This window comes from Toxorhynchites rutilus, chromosome 3, assembly GCF_029784135.1.
Source record: "Toxorhynchites rutilus septentrionalis strain SRP chromosome 3, ASM2978413v1, whole genome shotgun sequence".
NCBI lineage: Eukaryota > Metazoa > Arthropoda > Insecta > Diptera > Culicidae > Toxorhynchites > Toxorhynchites rutilus.
The window spans coordinates 208,748,809-208,769,419 of NC_073746.1; the positions used below are offsets into that span (position 1 = coordinate 208,748,809).

A 20,611-nucleotide genomic window follows, 5' to 3' on the forward strand; every position below is an offset into this window, starting at 1 on the left:
CTATTCGTTTTTGTTAAACATTTGACATAAAACTATTTGGCGAAATACAGCTATTTGGAATGAATGACAAATCACAAATAACACAGTTTGTCGAGTCGGATACTATTTTGTGTGCGTCCGTTGCCATCTTTAAGAAAAAAAAATTATGAATGAAGATGTCCCGGCCACTGCACGTATGATAATTGAAGAGGATAGATCAGAAAACGAAAACGATTCTGTAACCGCACCATTTGGATGAACAAGTGGGTCAAAAAGCGCGAAACCCAGCAAACATTAAATCGTATGATTAGCCATAATTAGAAGCGATATACATACATCCAAACGGCATTTGGATGATTTTGCATATAACAGGTATATACGTATATGCCATGTCCTAGGTCCCGACTTAATCCACCATTGTGCTTTTGCGTTTTATACGATTTCGGAAACACATGATGTTCCCAGCAAACATTAAATCGTATAACTTTTGCACATGCTAGGTCACAATTAAATTCGTATCAAATTACAATCGTATAAAACATCAATCAAAACACGCATCATGTGTATCCGAAATCGTATAAAATGCAAAAAAACAGGATTTTCTATATCATTGATGGATTAATCGGTATAACGATCATCCTAGTATCGCGATATGCAGTATTATACACGCTCATTCCATTCATTTTATGTAGAACTAGCTGACCCGGCAAACTCGTCTGAATAAGCTTACCCTGCTGCGTCGGGGTTTAAATTCGTACCAAAATCTTCCTACGGTTCCCATATTTAATTTGTTTTCGAGGTCAATGTGCCCAATTAGCCTAATATTCTCTATTCTCCGTGACGGGGATGCCATCTTCGGTGCACCTTCGGGGATGCACCTTCATGGTAAACAGACGCTCGATGTCGCCCGATGACGCCCGATTGGGAAGTCCTGGATCATAAGGATGCAGAATCCTCGTGAACATTCTAAAATAGTCCGATCAGATATGCAAAAAAATCGATCGATTTTGATCTAATACAAACCCTATGGCTAAAGTTTTGAAAATGAGATTCAGAGGTAAAATTCAACAACAAAAATAATAAACTCAAGGTAGAAGCACACAGTTTGATTGGAGGTCAATTATGGGACACTTTTTGACAGACAAAATTTGGCACGAATACTATTTGTTTGTCTTTTTTTTTATCATCAGTGCCAAACAATTTCAAACACAGAACAAGAAAAAACATGACTGAAATATTCAACGTATGTCAGTACAATAATCATTCGACAACTAGACCTGCTTTAACAGGACTGCTTATCAACTGGGCGAAATTTAACTGAACTGTAACCCAGTAAAAAAACAGCAATTCGTAAACAATTGACGTCATATTATATTTGAAGATTTGCTGTGAGGACCATTCGAATGTAATTTGAGGTGTTATAAAAATTGACATTATTTTCGCATGACAAGAACATTGATTAAATTACAGAAAAATAATTTCCCCAAATTATATTTCATACCTGTTGTCGCACTCAATGAAAAACCTCCCAGAAAGCTTTTGTTTATCCAGTTTCACGATCAACGCAATTCATTGAAGTTCCTCTCGATTTTATTTGGCGTTTTACATGCCGATCCAGTTATCAAGGGAATGTCGATAACTGAGCATCCTTTCTCGCCCAGTTACCGAGAAAATATTGTACATGGTTTGATGAACAGACAAATTTGAATTTTATGAAGCACACATGAATTTTAAGTTTGCTCGTAGTGGTTTGTGTCAAGTTAATTTGGTAAAATCGCCATCAGTACACGTTGATCAAATTCCATCTGACAAATATTTGGTTTCGGTCAAACAGTGTACGTTTACCCTTAGTTTGTCATATTATAAAATTTGATAACCACCGAATGAAAGGCTGTATTTCGCCGAATAAGTTTGTGTAATGCAATTTTATTATAGACACAACATTGTAACGTCATTTTTTAACCTCGAAATCATTCACAACCTCAATGAATGACCAGTTTGAGGTTATTTTCTCACATTTTCTCAACCACCGTACCGTTATTTTCGCATGAACTTTCCGGGTTTCGACGTTGACGTTGACTAAAGCTCTTCACATAAAAACTGCATGGGAGAATGCATGATGTTGCGTTGCCGTACACTACATTCGGTTCAATGATAATACAATGTTAGCCAGAATCTAACGTTCGACCGCTGCTACCGCAGATTGTAGGTCTCTCACATGTCACTAGACGAATATATCGTAATCCTCAGAATGCACCATAACAAATTCGTTTTTGCCAGACAAATCACTGTTACCGTACGATATGACACCATCTGGTAATTTCTATTTGCTAATTTGACTGCGCTCTCGAAGGATTTCAAAGACCTAGTTCGCTGATGGTACACTAGAAGTAATCACCCTTTATTGCAGTTTCGCTAGGGTGTGTGCCCATATGCAAGACGTATGCAAGGTAAGTTGATTCCTCGCTCCGAAAACCTCGCCGCAGACTTATGGCACAGCTGAGCATAATTAGCATCCTGTTGAGGATAAGAGTAATGACACTTATTAGCTTTACCACATACACCGTTCGGGTTATAAGTGGCCACGTCGCTCCGGGCTGTTGTCATTTGCTCCGGTATCATTTGGTCATTTAACCTCGAGAATAATGTCCCCGATGAAGCAATCATTAAAACTAAAATCACAGAAAATGGTTGAAATCTTTTTGAGACGACCGAAGCTTGTTTCCAACTGTAAATACCGGCCTGAACTTGCTCTCCGTGAACCTTAGTGTTTAATAGCTTCAAGAATAAGAATGAGAAACCAGAACTGCCCCTCGAGTGAAAGGAAAACTTCTGAGCAACAACAACCGCGCGGAAAGCGTAATGCAAAAGTTCAGCTTCCGCTTTTCCGCCTGCTTGTGAAAGAGTCGGGCACCGGGAACCGGGAACACTCGGGCTCTGTAATCTATCGTACGCATTGTGCTTGGCTGCTGCGCGCGCCTGCTGCTGGATGCTGTGGATTTTATTCTGTGACTAGGCAGTGGAATGTATCCTTACAGCCACCACCATTCTACCGTAATGAAATTATCCTGTGGCTAGATGGCAAAGCACATCGTCCTTCTGGGGCCTGCCCTTTAGCCTTTCCATCCATCAGTACACAACTTCCGCTACATTATACGGCACGACGCAGGAGAGTAGAATCATGAAAGTGATTTATTTAATTTTAAGTTTCACAATTGATAACCTTCTTGCTGGTAGTCTCTAGAGCTTTCAACACATTCACTAACCATGATTTCTTATACCTTTCATAATCCTTTCTGATGTATATAACTGTTTTTGATGCTTGCTGCACACAAGAGAAGGACTATTAGTCTATCTCCGCTATACATTTAATTATAACCCAGTAATCTTTTTTTTACCAAAATTTCTCATCATTTCCTAGATTAAATTTAATAAATACACAGTACAGTTTAGCGAACTAATAGAATTTTTTTTTATCTCTATATTTTCACTTTTTCTCCCACGCTTCCTCGCATCTAAAAACGAATCACGTAGGTATCGACGAAGTGTTGCGGATTGACGACCGGACGCTATCATCGGCAGCGGTGATTGGAATCGTTGTGGGCTGTGTCCTGCTGCTCCTGCTCGTCATCGATATTCTGTGCTGTCTAATAGGTAATCTCGGACTGCTGGCGATGATGTGCCGAAGGACGAAACGCTCGCCATCGGATCTGGGAGACGAGGAGAAGCTGGGAAGGTAAGTTAGTCGTGTATAAATAAAACACTATGTTGCAAAATAATAAAATGTATGGCGTTCGAAGGACTTCGTTGATGCAATGGCATTCAGGGGAAAGGGATGAGGTAGGGAATTCATTGAAAAACACGTCATTGGATAATATTTAAAGTAGGAGCCAAGAGCCGTATGAAAATCGCGATGTGTTTTTCTATTCTGGCTATTTGTTGCTAAGCAGAGATACTCCTGCCAAGACTTCGAGACTCATCGTATGTGTCGAATGCAAACACCCCATGGCTATACGCAAGCAACGATATTGTATCCTCTCCTGGCAGCTGATCGGAAGCAAAAATTGCCATTTTCTAACACTGATAGTATCGTTGTTTTGTACAGCTTAATGAGGTCTCCTGGATGGGCACCCACCATGTTCCGGTTATTGTTTGGAGAAAATTGATTCTTTGCTGACATTTCTGTTTCAGATACGCAATGTATCTTCCCCAGCTACATTTAGAATCAAAATATACACCTAGGTATTTGAAAAACTTAGAGTGCATGATCGTTTTGCCGGATAGGTGAAGCTGGAATTGAGCGGGTTCGTGCTTCCTAGAAAATACGATCATTTCGGTTTTTTCCGTAGAGAATTCGATACCCAGCTTGAGAGCCCACGTGAACAGGTTGTATCTTTCAACGAATTTTTCAGAACGACGGGATTATTACCCGTGATGGAAATAACCCCAGCGTCTGCAAGTTGTCTCAGCGTGCAGTCTCTAGTTAGACAATCATCCATATCATTGACGTAAAAACTGTACAAGAGGGGGCTTAGGCAGGAGCCTTGCGGTAGGCCCATAAAACTGTAACGAGAAATTCATAAGCTTTTCTGACAGTAAATTGTACAGGAAATTATTCAGAGTTGGTGAAAGTCCACGATTATGAAGCTTCTCTGAGAGAATTTCCATGGAAACTTAATCAAATGCCCGTTTGATATCAAGAAAAATAGAAGCCATTAGTTCTTTGCGAGCAAATGCAATTTGAATTTCAGAAGATAGCAGTGCGAGACAATTATTCGTCCCTTTCCTTTTCTCTAACAATAATACAGGATAACATTGCAATCGGCCTATACAAATTGTGATCGCAAGCCGGCTTGTTGGGTATGGCTATCACTCTCACTTGTCTCCAGTCATGCGGGACAATATTCAGCTCCAGAAACTTGTTGTACAAGTTCAGCAAACGCTGTTTTGCCAAGTCGGGAAGATTCTTCAACAAGCTGAATTTAATCTTGTCCGACCCCGGAGCTGAATTGTTACATGAGAGAAGGGCAATTGAGAATTCCACTATCGAAAAATTTTCATTATCGCTTTAAAGCGGAATGTCGCGTACGAGTCGGGGCAAACCTTCCTTGCAAAGTTGAAAATCCAATGGTCAGAGTATTCCTAGCATTCGTTTGTATGGTTCCAGCCACACATTTTTCTAGACGTATTCCAAAGAGTGCTCATAGCGGTCTCCCTTAACAAACCACTGACGAACTTCCGCCAATATCCACGCTTTGTTGCTTTAATCAAACCTTTTAGTTTGGCTTCTAGAGCTTGGTACTTTCAAAACCATTCTACTTCCACAGTTTTCCTGAATTTTTTGAAAGCAGATGATTTTTCAAGGTAGACCTTTGAACATTCCTTGTCCCACCAAAGTGATGGAGGACGACGTCGGAAAATGGTAGCAGGAACACGTTTCTTTTGAGCTTGAAGTGCGCTTTCGTAAATCAAACTCGATATAAAGTCATACTCTTCGAGTGGAGGAAGTTCATGCATCGAAACAATTGCTTCCGATATTATTTCCGCAAATTTTCTCCAGTCAATATTTTTCGTGGGGTCATACGCAATATTGACTGACTCACGAGAACTTGATTCATTGGCGATCGATAAAATTATTGGTAGGTGACCACTGCCGTGGGGATCTTGGATTACCTTCCACATTTAATCCAGGGATAACGAAGACTAACCGAAATATATGTCTATATATGGGACATGTAATCAAGGTCTAACCGAGCCAACACATCTCTCACCGGCACATTGGGCTGCCTTCCTCAAGTGCCATATAAGCGTAAAAACTACCCATGTGTAGCACTGCACACGCGGCCCCAACTGAAGGTAAACGAGTAAAATATCAATAAAAAATATTATAAAACAATTTATTTTTTCGAAATTATATTTTTTAAAACATTATTTCAAACTTGTAAATGTCTTCTATATAGACAATGCAGACATAAAAACTTTTCGGAGCATTTCTGGCAGTGATAAATTGTAATTGGTAGAATAATACAAACAGTGATGCCAAACTATGATATCGAAGTATTCTACTATGTATTGATGCAGAAAACGAAAAATACATCAGTTTTAACGTAAAACATGTGCTGTAGCGCACACGTTTGAAACTTTGGAAAATTTCGAGTGTGCAGGGCTGCACTAATAGCTGAATAATTTTTGCAGTGCAGTACGGCATTCATGGCCGTCAAAATGTCAATGGTCAGCTAAGGGCTGTATCGAAAAGTCTTAAGCAACACCTATTCGTGAATAAAAATAAAACGCGATTATTATTTCAACTTTTGTTCTTGGTTTTATGAAGATCAGTTCAATGTGAAACAATAGTGTGGCTAACATGAGTCAAAATATTATGCGCTATAGAACGAACGCACTTTTAACGAAAGACCTTTCATCAAATTTTGCACAGTAGCTGTTGTGCATTTCCTAGATGCTGCTGTCCATTTTTTTCTGAATTTCTCCATGGTTTGGGAAACTGTTCCCTTCTTCTTGAAGATCCCTTTCACAATCGCCCAGTAACGTTCAATTGGTCGGAATTCTGGACAATTTGGTGGATTGACGTTTTTCTCGACGAATTGGATATTATTGTCTGCGAGCCACTCTAACACTGGCTTAGCTTAAGGTGCAGATGCCACATCCAGTCAGAAGAGACGGAGAGACTGATGCTTTTTATAGAGAGCAGCAATCTTTTCTTCAAGCATTCATCTTTGTAAATTTGAGCATTGATTGTACCTTTCGCGAAGAAAATAGGAGACCGCAGACCACATGAACAAATAGCTTGCTATATTAAAACCTTCTCTCCAATTTTTCCCAGCGCAATCGTATCGTCCACCTCTTCCTCCGCCAGTTTCGTGTAAAATTGCGGCCCTGGAAGCGTTCTTGAATCCTTTTTCCTTTCCTTTTTTGCAGACCTTATCAATATGGGCATCAAATGAAAGGGCTTGATTAGTAGAATACAATTATTGATGAAAAATGTAAATCCAAGATGGCAGTCGCTACAAATAATTTCTCAGAACTCCATCAATATGGGTATCAAACGAAAGAGATTGACTATTAAAACACAATTATTTATGAAAAATGCAAATCCAAAATGAGCCCCGTCAGATTTCCATTATCTACAGTTAGTTGTTTCATTACATGCCCACGATTTTATTTTAGTCTCATCAATGCCCCAGATTAATGAAGAAAGGGGTGTGATAACTACTAACTGCTACTTGCCTAATCATTTTCTAGCTTTTAGTACATCATCTTTATTATTATTATAATTAATCATAGTGAAACCGTTGAAATGAAAAACTGTTTTTTTCTTATTTTATTTATTAGTTCGTAAAGGGTGTGTCACATCAAATTGCATCACGGAAAAAACGCTGTAGAAATTCGCCCAATAGACCGATCCTTTTGAAAATTTTTGACAGTAAAATAAAAACTATTAAACAACTTTTGGCATTTTCTTTTTATTCATACTTCGAGCCCAAGCCCGTATGCTCGCACCTTCCTCTTTACCCCGTCCATAAGGTTCTGTACAACGTCAGGTTGTAGTTTTTTTTTGAACAGAAATCCATTTTCTCTTGAAGTCCGCCTCCGATTTGACAACTTTTGGGTTCTTCCGGAGGGCCTGCTTCATAATCGCCCAATATTTCTCTATTGGGCGAAGCTCCGGCACGTTGGGCGGGCTCATTTCCTTTGGTACGAAGGTGACCCCGTTGGCTTCGTACCACTCCAACACGTCCTTTGAATAGTGGCACGAAGCGAGATCCGGCCAGAAGATGGTCGGGCCCTCGTGCTGCTTCAATAGTGGTAGTAAGCGCTTCTGTAGGCACTCCTTAAGGTAAACCTGCCCGTTTACCGTGCCGGTCATCACGAAGGGGGCGCTTCGCTTTCCGCAAGAGCAGATCGCTTGCCACACCATGTACTTTTTGGCAAACTTGGATAGTTTCTGCTTGCGAATCTCCTCCGGAACGCTGAATTTGTCCTCTGCGGAGAAGAACAACAGGCCCGGCAGCTGACGAAAGTCCGCTTTGACGTAGGTTTCTTCGTCCATTACCAGGCAATGCGGCTTCGTCAGCATTTCGGTGTACAGCTTCCGGGCTCGCGTCTTCCCCACCATGTTTTGCCTTTGCACAGCGCCCCGAGCGGCCTCACGGCATTCTTATGTTCTAAAATACAAAAAACACAACTTCTTGGTTTTCAGGAGACACCACCGTTCTCCTGCGTGGCTCACGATCGACTCCCTTTTCTTTATTTTACTTCTCTTCACGATAACATTAATGTCTTAATATCTACCGACAAACTCTAGGTAGAGTTTTCCTATTCTGCTACCTCCGTTCTATTTATTTATTTACTGCTGCCTATCGTATTCATGGAATTTTCCCTCTGTATGGAAAATTCCGGCATTCTTATGTTGCTCATTCTTATTGTAGAATCCTTTATTGGATTCTCATATTGTCTGGTTAGAAAAATGTCTGATGAGATGAGAATTAATTTAAAGGGGCGCTGCACCTTTCGTCGCGGTTAAGAGCCTTCTGAACCTTGTATGTACGCAGGCCCTCCCGCTGCTTGGCCCGCTGGACGAATGAACTTGACAAATTCAGCTTATTGGCGACATCCCGGACCGAACTTCTCGGATCACGTCTAAACAGCTTAACTACGCGCTTGTGATCTTTTTCACTGACGGAGCATCCATTTTTGCCGTTCTTCACCTTCCGATCGATGGTTGGGTTCTCGAAGTATCGTTTTAGTACTCTGCTGACCGTGGATTGGACGATTCCCAGCATCTTACCGATGTCCCGATGTGACAACTCCGGATTCTCGAAATGAGTGCACAGGATTAATTCACGACGCTCTTTTTCGTTCGACGACATTTTTCCAAATTTACGAAAAATTGACAGTGAAGCATGGCCAACGTAATCTATACACTCTTATCTGATTATAAACGAAAGCTGAAGATATAATTCCTAAAAATTAAATTTCTACAGCGTTTTTTCCGTGATGCAATTTGATGTGACACACCCTTTAGTACCTTATCTGTATCATTAGTATATTTATCTACAATAAAACTATATTGGGAGTTGAAATATATGATATCAAAAAACTGATGGCGGCCAACCATAGTTCTTGGATGAATATATTAGGCTGTCAAAAAAGTCCTGCGGTATTTCCGCGAGGTGTCGTTGTAAGCGCGTAGTTCTAGTTGTATTCATTGTATCGAGTCATACTATAGCTTGTTGGAAAGGTATTTTTGCGCGCTATAATCCTTGACAGTGTTTTGTTTGGTTAAGTCGTTCGTGAGTTATAGTGTCGCAAATATGGAGCAAAATAAAGAGAAAATCCGACATATTTTACAGTACTACTATGACAAAGGCAAAAATGCATCTCAAGCTGCCAATAAAATTTGTGCAGTTTATGGACCCGATACAGTTTCCATTTCCACCGCACAACGATGGTTTCAACGTTTTCGTTCTGGTGTAGAGGTCGTCGAAAATGCGCCACGCTCCGGAAGGCCTGTCGTCGAAACTCCAAACGAAAAAAAGGCCAAACCGTTATTAACCATTTGAAGAAGCTTGGATTCACAAAGAAGCTCGATGTATGGGTGCCACACACGTTGACGCAAAAAAACATCTTTGACCGTATCGACGCATGTGAATCGCTGCTGAATCGCAACAAAATCGACCCGTTTCTGAAGCAGATGGTGACTGGCGGTGAAAAGTGGGTCACTTGCGACAACGTGAAGCGCAAACGGTCGTGGTAGAAGCCCGCTGAAGCGGCTCAGACGGTGGCCAAGCCCTCATTAACGGCCAGGAAGGTTCTGCTGTGTGTTTGGTGGGATTGTCAAGGAATAATCTATTATGAGCTGCTTACCTATGGCCAAACGCACAATTCGGACCTGTACTGCCAACAACTGGACCACTTGAGGGTAGCACTCATGAAGAAGAGGCCATCTTTGATAAACAGAGGCCGCATTGTCTTCCATCATGGATAACGCCAGGCCACACACTTCTTTGATGACGTGCCAGAAGCTCCGGAAGCTCGGATGGGAGGTTCTTTTGCATCCGCCGTATAGTCCGGACCTTGCACCAAGTGACTACCACCTGTTTTTGTCCATGGCGAACGAGCTAGGTAGTCAGAAGTTAGCCACAAAAGAGGCCTGTGAAAATTGGCTATCCGAGTTTTTTGCCAATAAGGAAGCGAGCTTCTATAACAGGGGTATTATGAAGTATGCATCTCGTTGGGAACAAGTCATCGAACAAAACGGCGCATATTTGACTTAAAACAGATGATTGTAACTAATTTTATGAACAAATGAAAATTTAAAAAAAATACCGCAGGACTTTTTTGGCAGCCTATATTAGGCAATGCAGAGGTCTTTGCCATTGATTTGTGTCTGGCAAGCGACAACTTCAATGCATGTCACCGATGGGAGAGTGACTCTATAGAAGTAGTGACATTTTTGATCCCCAATAGTACGGGGATATCGACCACTTTGAGAATCTCTGGCTTACTGTGAAGTCAGTACAATCCAGGTTTCGGATCTCGGTATCCTAAATATAATTTCGATCGCAAATATTCGGAAGACTTTGAGAAGAAAACAATTTATGCTTCCTCTCTATCAATCAATCTTCGCCATGTAGATGATTAAAGGATAATTGAAATTAAAACGGTTTTAGAACTTGATTCCAGAGTGTAATGTTAAACTCGAATTGGTCTAGAAATCAGCTACCAATACCTTCAAACATTCACATTTTCTTACTAAGCGCAAGTTCATGAGTCCAATCGCAGAACTGTTCATTGATTGATCTTCTAATCGACCCCGTTGAATTTACCTTTTACTAAAACATTGCTAGTACTTCTACCAAAACTCATCATTATAATATCAGATTATTTTCAGACACAATTCTCGTTCAAGATTCTTCAACCACTTGCAAATAACATATTTCTCCGTTACATGGAATAATCTCAATATACCTAATTTGGTTTCATTTGCTTGATTAATTCTCGAGTAATGTAGAAATTTGTGTTTCATTTGTATGGCAGCCGTAGGTTGGCTCCGAGATGGAAAATGAAAGGTGGGAAGATTTTTAAATCTGTGACGTCACAGATTTTGTTTATGTATGTTACTTTTCTTATAATAGTCCACTACATAGGAAAAGTGTTGTTATTCAAAGTAAAAATAAGCAGATGAAATGAACAAATTAGTATTTTTTCTTAAATCATCCATCTCGGGTTGGCTCCGTCACAGGGTACGTTTATGAAGAGGTATTCTGGACTGACTAGCGCATCAATAGGAGTGAGGCTGTGACGTGTTAGCTTCGCAAGTATCATGGGATGGTATAATAAATTTGTCTAAATGAGTTTATTTCTTTTGTATTTTAACTCAATGTATATATTTATTCAATACAGCGTAAAGATAATCCAATTAGGTTTTCTTTCTAATCAAAACCTAGGTGAAATTGTGGTTCGGCAATTCGGATTTTAGCTTCCTGAAGCTTTCTGGAGTTCTCCGATACCTATTGCCGCAGTGCTTGAATCAAACTATCAAATATAACCGGCCGAATCGCTAGGTTTCTCATTAGAGATGTTGATGATGCTGCTCCCGATTTCTTTTGACGGAATATCCCTCTCGAGATAGTCATGTTTCCTCCCATTAGAAAACTGGGCCGCTTTTGCGGATGTTACGAATGTTTCAAATGGATTCAACTTTTGCTTGATGTCAATCAAGACCTTTCGACGAGTCTTCCAGTTTTGATTTCCCGAAGCATGAGAACCGTTGGCCTTTCTGACAGTAGGAACAGCTAAAAATAAATCATTTTGTGTGCTAATTGTATAATCTGGATTTGTTTAAATTTACCTGTTCGTATCAGTTTTCGACGATATTGTACATTCAAGCCATTGGTATGCATGAAACAATCTGGACTGAAGTGAAGCGAGCATGTTTTTAGTATTGCTGTTTTGGTCCTGTCCGAAGAATCGAAGCCATTTCATCCGAAAGGTCACATCCCTCGGGAATCGATGAAACGATATTTTGTGGGATATGTTTTCATATTTCGAGTCGGACTCGAGCCCGGGCATCAATGACTGAACGCTCACGCATCCGGGTGCCACACATCGAGTCATAGAGTTGTCTGAAAATGGAAATATTTTATATATATATTCCTTCGCAGTTGAGCCGCCGTAAAGAGACCAATTTCAAAAAGCAGTACAGAAACAACACATCCTGGGTACTAGTTCCGTTATTTTGATCTTAATGGTTTACTAACTCCTCTATCTCACGTATCATTGACTATTTTCAAATAAAAAGTAGCAAAACACGTAATATTCGCAACAAAATAAAACACCTGTTATGAATTGATTTGCGATCGCTGCTTTCTATCAAAGCTAAGATGTCATAGTTGAGAGTGTGTAAGTGAATCGTGTCGTACACACTTCGAGTCCAGGTTACCTTGTCATAAACGTACCCTGCCCTGTCAATATTTTTAGGTCCAACTTCATTTTATAATGTGTTGTAATATTCTCGTAAGTGGCTATAGCGATAGCGTTTACATCCTAGCCGGTCTTGGTTCGATCCCTGCTTGGTGTTGGTGTCGTTTGGATTGTTTTTAGTACAATTCAAAGCTCGCATTCAGTTCACATTCAGCATTCAGAGGTCTGCTCAATACATACAAACATTTTAACACTCTTTAAAAGCTGCTTTTAGTTATGCGATTTATGTCACGTAGGATTGCCCGTCGAACGTTTTCTTTGCGTTTGCCCCAAGTATGAAAATCTCCGGGAAAGATACTGAATATCAAGTAGCATTCACGACGTACTTCAAGACAACAAATCTTCATTAGCAAAAATAATCTGCTTCCTCAAGGAAGCAGGTCTTTTTTACCACTTATAAAATAGCCTGAAGAAGCTCCGTGACCCAAAACTTGTATCAACGATAGTCCTTCATGCCATTCGAATGTATAGAAAACGATTCAAGCAATGTTTGAAAAACAATTTAAGTTTGTGAGCACATTACATGTTCCATTAAGAGTGGTCGAACGTTTTCTAAGCATCTAATCGTTAGCATATAACACCTCACCGCACTAACTCAGCCTGTACAAACTCCATTTTTATATCACAATCGTAATGTTGTTCTTTAACCCCCTTCGCTCCTACCTTTGTTTCTTAATAACTGAACAAAACTCATAAAACATCCGTACCGAAACCGCATAACCACAAAAATACCTACACAACAAACAAACGAACAAAAAAATCGCTACATAATAACCACAATCCAGTCTATACGGTTGGCGTTTTCCGCTACCCTATTGCAGTGGCAGCCTCGTCAAGGAACGTCCGCCCTCGCCCCTTCCGCTGCCCCCACCGATCGTTAAACTCGGTGCAACCACGCCACTGTAAGGATACCAAAAGTTTTCACCGAGCGTTCTTTTCTCCATTACTGTTGTTGTTATTATTATTATTCGCATTTTCGCTTTGGGAAGAGATCTAATTTTCGCCACCACAACTTAATGCTTGAAGAATAAGTTACAAATCCTCCGCTCTCTCATTGAGTGCATGAAGGCGAAAGTATGCTCTCTAACCCTGCGGACGTGTTTAGCTCTTTTCCTTTTTTTCTGAATTCGCTTAAATGTAGTTAACAGTGTACAGGTTGGTGTATGTATAACTATTTGCATGAACTACAATGTACAGGAAGTGTTACCCCCTTCCTGTTTTGCATGAAATGCTCTGATATTATAACGTCCTTCTGGGTGGGAGTGGATTTAGCAGTGAATATGTTTCTGTTGGAATAAGTGGCTATCGTACGATCAAAGAGTAGCAAGAGTTTTTGTTTTTTAAGTTTTTCTTTCTGAATAATGAGCTTGTCAATTATAAAGTGAAATTGTATTTGACTTTTTTTTTTTTTGTTTTCGATTATTGCCTTGCATCTTGAGAACATAGACTGGATCAGGATCATGGAGATTCTGAGGAATCGATGCCCGAGCCTTGTGGATTGGTTCGGGCAATTTATTCTTATTGATTCACAATATTTTCTGCGATTACCGATATCTCACAAGTTCTCCACCGGGTTCGAATTCGAAGATTGATTCTGTTTTTGTAGCATATATTTCTATTGTTTATGTCAACTTTCGACAACGTTGCAAAAAATAATCTTTGCATGAATCATTACGTTGTTTTATCATATATGACATCTCATTTCCGTTCGCTTTTTCATAATTCTTCTAGTTTTGCATGGATTCATAATCCGGATTATCTAAGTTTGTTAACTCAGGTTTGTTTTTCTCCCCAATTCATTACATTCAGGGAGGACGAGAAGCAACCGCTGAACACGTTGCCAAACGCCGCAGATGTTAGGAGAACCACTTCCGTGGAATTCGACGGCATCGGAGTGCAGACACGAACGGGCGAAATAATCGGCAAAAACTCCGCAGTGTAATTCATGGGTTCAACGGACAAAAACGAAGAGTTTGTTTAGTAAGGATGGCCAAATCGAGAATTGGTCGAGTGCTAAAGACTGGTGAAGCGGTTTGCGCGAGAGTTTGTCGGAAATGAATTGAATGAACAAATGAGAGAAATGCAACTGATAATAATGTCAAGCAGCAGCCTTCCGGAAATGGTGTGTTTTCCATTGGTTAGTAATAAGGCGATGGCGAATTTGTTTTATATGTATGTTTTGACAAAAAGAAAGTATGACAGTAAAATGCTCTCACCTTAATCGTACGATTGACTTAATGAACCACACCTACCCACGAATAATTGATTCGTGAGGTAATTTATTGAGATGTGTCCCAAATAGTAGTATGAACTAATGAAGAAGTCAGTAATCAACCTGTATCGCATAAATCAGAACCGTGATTCATGAAAACCGAGCTCAGCATGATCAGCATTAAGTTATAGTTATAACCGTGCTACAGTGAATTGTCTTAAAAATTTAGATTGTTACATAATCTAGCGAAAAGCAAGAACATGTCATTTACGAGCCCTCATTTTTGCTACTGTTACCACTACAAAACTATAAAATATTTGCTTCTGCAGTCTCAACCCTACTCAATAACTGTGTGCTTTGTGCTGACACTTTTCACCGCAGCTTAAAGTGTATTTGATGAAATCGATAATCTAAGGGACATTATTTTTGTTGAGCTTATGTGAATTAACGTATTTGAGCAACCGTCAATCATCACTTGTACTTGACTTGTGTACAAAACAGAGATCCATTAACTATATAAATGTAGCTAACGAGAAAGTCATTTTTAAAAAACGAACCCAGTCTATTACCGTCATATGCAAAGAATGGAGCCAAAAAGCAGTCAATCATTGAATCGTATTGATACCGATCCCATTATATCCGTCGGGTGCAACAGCCATATATTCATATATTTAACATATAAAAGTTATGTGCAGCAACGCTTGAGCTCGTTTGATTGTAGCTTAAGAACTGACCAACATATTTATATTTTATAGATACAAAAACACACAAACAAACAAACTAATTAATCAGATCCCCGATCCCGATGAATAGATATGATCAACTGATAGATTATTCCGATCAGTTACGATTTAGTTAACTATTTTAGTACTTGGTACATTCATAGACTTTCGTTTTATATTGATTAGATCTCAACCGAAATGAATTATTATTGTAGAAAATTAAAGTAATACTAAGTTAAGTGTCTTATAGCATTGGAGTTTAATTTTAGTTTGTTTTACTGCAATATGAAACAGATATCCATTACATTATGTTATTTTCAACATAATTTAAATGTATCAAAATGTAACGAACGCTGAAAATAAATGTTTTTAAAGAAAAACGAAACTGTCTCGTTGATGTTATTTCAATTTACTCGACATAGGAGATTCGAAATCTGGACGCACTGGTAATTTTACTGTACCGCTCCTAGTGCTCAATTCTAGAATGTTTTGACACCGCATAGGCTATTCTCTTTCAGCAATTTTTCAATCTCCATTGAATTCGTTTTCAACTGCGATTTCTGAACTACGGACCGAGATCAAGGAACGGCATTTAAAACACACTGCCCAAATATCACCAGCCACAAGGTGTATTTGGCCAGTTATCAATCACAGAGGGGTGCCAAACATCCACGGGTGTAACAAAACCTATCAAATTTAGAGCAAGCCAACCCAGAAAAATGTTTGTATTCTGAAAAATCACGATGACCAAAAATTTTGGCTGCCTCTATCTAGGTTCTCTAGTATCCACCCGTTTCCGAGGTAGCTGTACACGCCATGAAAAAAAGGAAATCTTGATATCTACAGTGACTCATTGGTAGATAAGCTAGTTCCCAAATACAAAGACACCAGCAAGGCTTCATTGGTGTCGATCAGAGTTGTACTTGACTTATCGTTTAAATACAAAACACTTGACTCTCCAACATAACCTGAAAGATCACTGTTTAGGAAGTTTGAAGATATTGCTCAACTATTCGCCGTTAGTTCTATAAAAATCATTGTTTATAATCATGAATCTCGGGGGTCTTCGTAGCCACTTGGTTACGCGTTCGCTTGCCAAGCGATCGATCGTGAGTTCAAACTCAGGGCTCAATTGACCATCTTTGTGTTGTTATAGAATAACTACGTCCACGCAACCATCATCAGCGATGGAAATCGATCCACGGTGGAACAAAGATCGATACATCCATACAACTGCTCTGCTCTGCAAGAAACATCGGGCTGCTGTTCTATAAATAACTCAACAATGATCAATATCAACTGTCTCCGCTGTCCGGTCTGTTGAACAATGGATGAACAGAAAGAATACCCTTACGCCTAAATGGCTACTACTGTGTAATTTACCATAATGTAATGGAACAGAAAACTTAACGCCTGAATGGCTACTACTAACTACTGTGTAATTCACAATTCATAGAAACATAAACATATGTACATGTACACGATTAAACCCGGCGCTGTTACAGCTAAATGCTAATGAGCCTAATAAATAAATGGGATAAAAAAAAATCATGAATCTGGACTGAATACTTCCATCCTGGGACACAATAAATCAAGTTTGTTGGAAGTCTCCTATCTCCAGTGCACAGTCGAGACTCCCCGACCAACGATCTTCAGTCGTCCCGCACCGATGGAGAAATCTTACAAAGTGCTTAAGCAGATGTGAAGGCCGTGCCAGATGATGGTGGGGGAGCGAGCGTTCCGCTTAAGTACTTGTGGAAGGACACTAGCACACTTTCATGTCCTTAAAAGGACGGATTGGTTCCACAAGCACGTTAACAGAACCACCTCTATCACAAGTGGATTGTATCACTTTTTGGCACTTCCTCTGGTTGTTGGTTCTCCGGTGGAATCAGAATAATGATTTGCTGATAAAAAAAAACTAGCTAATGGTTTTGGCTATTTATAGTTTATATTAACACGGTATAATATGGAATTGGATCTACACTTGTTGGTGGTAAAAATTGGAAAGAGAATTAAATTAAACTCAAGGATAATATATACACTAGTCGGCTATATACACTAGGGTGCCAATGAAAATGGTCAGCTCGAATTTAAAAAAGTTACCCTATAAAAAGTGTACATCGCCTCGAAAAAACACCCAATGCCAAATATCAGCTTAATCGGACTTAAGGGAGAGTGGCGCAAAGCGGTCAAAGTTTGAGTTTTTTTGAAAATCGAAAAATCACCCAAGGGGGAAGTAAAGGAAATCGGGGTTTAAAAAAAAATTTGTTCCAAATGTCTTAAAATTGCATGAAACGTTGAGATCTAATGTCTTCTCAAACAATTTTTCTTCAAAAATCGGCACTATGGGCATTTTTTTCGGAATACAAAACGAAAAGTGTGGTTTTGGGTGCCAATAAAAATAGTTATCTCGATTTTTCATTCGGAACTTGCTACGAAATGTTGATTTGCACGATAATATACCCAATGCAAAATATTAGCCCATTCGGACATCATTTACTGGTGTCATAAACGTTAAAATTTGAGTTTTTTTTAAACGAAAAATCGAGGTTTTAAAAAAAATGGATGCAAAATGTCTTAAAATTGCATTACTCGTCGCGATTTACAGTTACCTCGATTTTTTTTTGTCAAAAAATATGTTTTTTTGGCACTTGGTCGTTTTTTTCGCCTGAAAATTAGATTTTTGACAAAATTTTTTTTTTTGGAAAAACTAAATCTCGACGTGTCATGCAATTTCAATACATTTGGCATCAACTTTTTTTTAAATCCCGATTTCCGGTGATTTTTCGGTTTTTAAAAAACTCAAATTTTACGTCTGCGGCACCAGTAAATGAAGTTCAGATGAGCTAATATTTTGCACAGGGTATATTATTGTGCAAATCAACATTTCGTAGCAAGTTCCGAATGAAAAATCGAGATAACTATTTTTATTGACACCTCAAACCATACTTTTGGTCAAACTTGTGGTTTTTGACAAAAAATGTAAGGGGTTGTATCTAGGGCACGACCGCATTTTCGACGTAGAACTACACAATTATATTATGCTATCCACTTGTTTACCACTTCGAATATTATTTTAAAATGCATCGAAATTTTTGTAATAGATTATGTTGTTCGTTACAAGTAAATTTGATCGACGTCTTTTTATGTTTGATACGATGCCTAGGACTACCAAAATATGTGAACGGAAGAACTGTCAAACGATCATTGTATTTTACATTTCCTTCTGAAATTATTGCATCTCTCATGTTTACGTAGTTCTCGAACCGCGAAAGTTCATTTACCTCTCATATCTGGAATGACTATTTTCCCAGGCTTCTCAGTTTAAAAGTACGTTTTAGGGAAACATATTCCGGTCTGCACAACGACAAGTGAGTACAAAAGTACTCAACACCAAAAAATACCCCCGACTTGCATGTCTTGACAAAGCGGATTCCCCAAGGCACATTGATTTAGAAGTCCGTGTTAGAGAAACACAGCTCGGTGGGAACAAACATAATCCCGACTTGTATGTATATTTGTAAAGCGGATTTCCACAGGTACATCGATTTTGAAGTCTGTGTTGGGGAAACCGTAAATCGGAACAACCAAAACTTGACAATTAGGGCGTTTAGATAACGCTTGACATTTTACAGTTATTCAATTGTTCATCCATGAAAAATAACATTTTATTAATTGTGATAGACGCGTAGAAACATTTCCTATCAACATCTTTCCGATCTATTAAGAAATGTTCGAGTTATAGGCATTCTAAATACGGGTAGGGTTAGCAAACACATATTGGCAGAACAAATGTAAGGGAAAATGAAATTCTTCTAGTTTTCATGAATTTAAACCGTTTATGATGATGATGACCCACCTCATACCCCTACAAAGGTTTGAACTGGCCGATTTATCTAATAGATAATATTTATATTTAACCAAATTAAGATATCAGTATTATAAAACAAAACAGCGAACTGACTCTGTTGCAGGCATGAATTTCTATTAATCGAACATCATAAATAGGCAAAAACTTTAAAAGAAAAACAATGGTCCTATCCTTATCGACATTATCATAATGATAATCCCAACTTCAGACCCAAAGTTTTTTTAAGGCATGTCAAGAAAATTTCCAACCCGGGAAGATCCTTGACAGATTGGGAATCGAACCCAATATCTAAAAGTGTCTACTTAGAACATGATAGAGATCTGCCACATTCACAAATACTCGATATAACCATCTTATGATAAGATAGTTTACGACAATTCTGAATGAGCTATCCCCATTCCAGTTTCCACTTCAGACCCACATAAAAATTTCATTATATATCAGTGTTCTGCCAGTGTTCCATTAACATAGTCCAGGCCGACCAAACGCGCGCGAGGCTCAAACTCTCGTAGACAACGCTTATTACTTTTGACGTAGGACTACGTCTTTCATTTCTATACCGGGGTGTAAAATCAAAGTTTCGAAAACGAAAGCGTTACGCCGGAGACCGAGATTTTGAGCGATAATAGCTCCTAAACAACTGAACGAAATGGTATGATAAACACTTCATTCGAAAGATAAAATGTCTACGCGTTCTATACTTGTTACTTTCTGATCCAAAAACTTGTTTCAATAGTCTTAAAATTGCTTTCAAAACAGGCTATTGAAATCACCAATCGGTATATAAGCGAGCGCCGCTCGGAAATCTACTCAGTTCCAATTGAACAGCGATTGGAGCATGTTGCCGCTGTTGTGGTGAAGCTCTTCGTTTATCATGAAAGTGCGAAAGTACGAAAGTACGGTGTCACCAAGAGCCTGTTTGTGCACTTTAGGCCAGAACGGTTCCCCGGCAAGATCTCGAAGCAGCCACTACACACACACACACATATACACGCGCGGAATTTTTTCCGTTTGGATGCCATTCAACATCGAGAAAGATCCGGAAAATAATCTGCCAGTTCCTCTGGGAATTTAAAAATACATTCACGTGAAAGAGTTTATTTTAATGTTTTCTATCCATGTAACACTGTGACCAAATATGTTTCAATCAAGTGCTATTAACAGATGGTTATCGAGTTAGCATTAACCACTGGTGGGCTTCCAGTATCGAGGAAAATGTGGAAATATCTAATCGTTACTGAAAATAATCTGCCAATTCCTCTGGGAATTTAAAAATACATTCATGTGAAAGAGTTTCTCTTAATGTTTTCTATCCATGTA

General features: G+C 39.1%; 1 protein-coding gene across 7 annotated transcripts in view; it reads left to right on the plus strand.

Moving 5' to 3' along the window:
* LOC129777811 (fasciclin-2) overlaps positions 1-15,576 on the plus strand; it is a 231,187-nt gene extending 215,611 nt beyond the window's left edge. For 3 of the 7 annotated variants that reach the window (XM_055784313.1, XM_055784310.1, XM_055784311.1), the window contains 3 exons: positions 3,514-3,715; positions 13,269-13,385; positions 14,293-15,576. In XM_055784313.1, the coding sequence (XP_055640288.1) occupies positions 3,514-3,715; positions 13,269-13,385; positions 14,293-14,425 (452 nt within the window). In that variant the 3' untranslated portion in view covers positions 14,426-15,576. The remainder of the gene's footprint in view (positions 1-3,513; positions 3,716-13,268; positions 13,386-14,292) is intronic. The other 4 variants (XM_055784312.1, XM_055784314.1, XM_055784316.1 and 1 more) reach the window with 2 other exon arrangements.
* Positions 15,577-20,611: the final 5,035 nt, after the last annotated feature.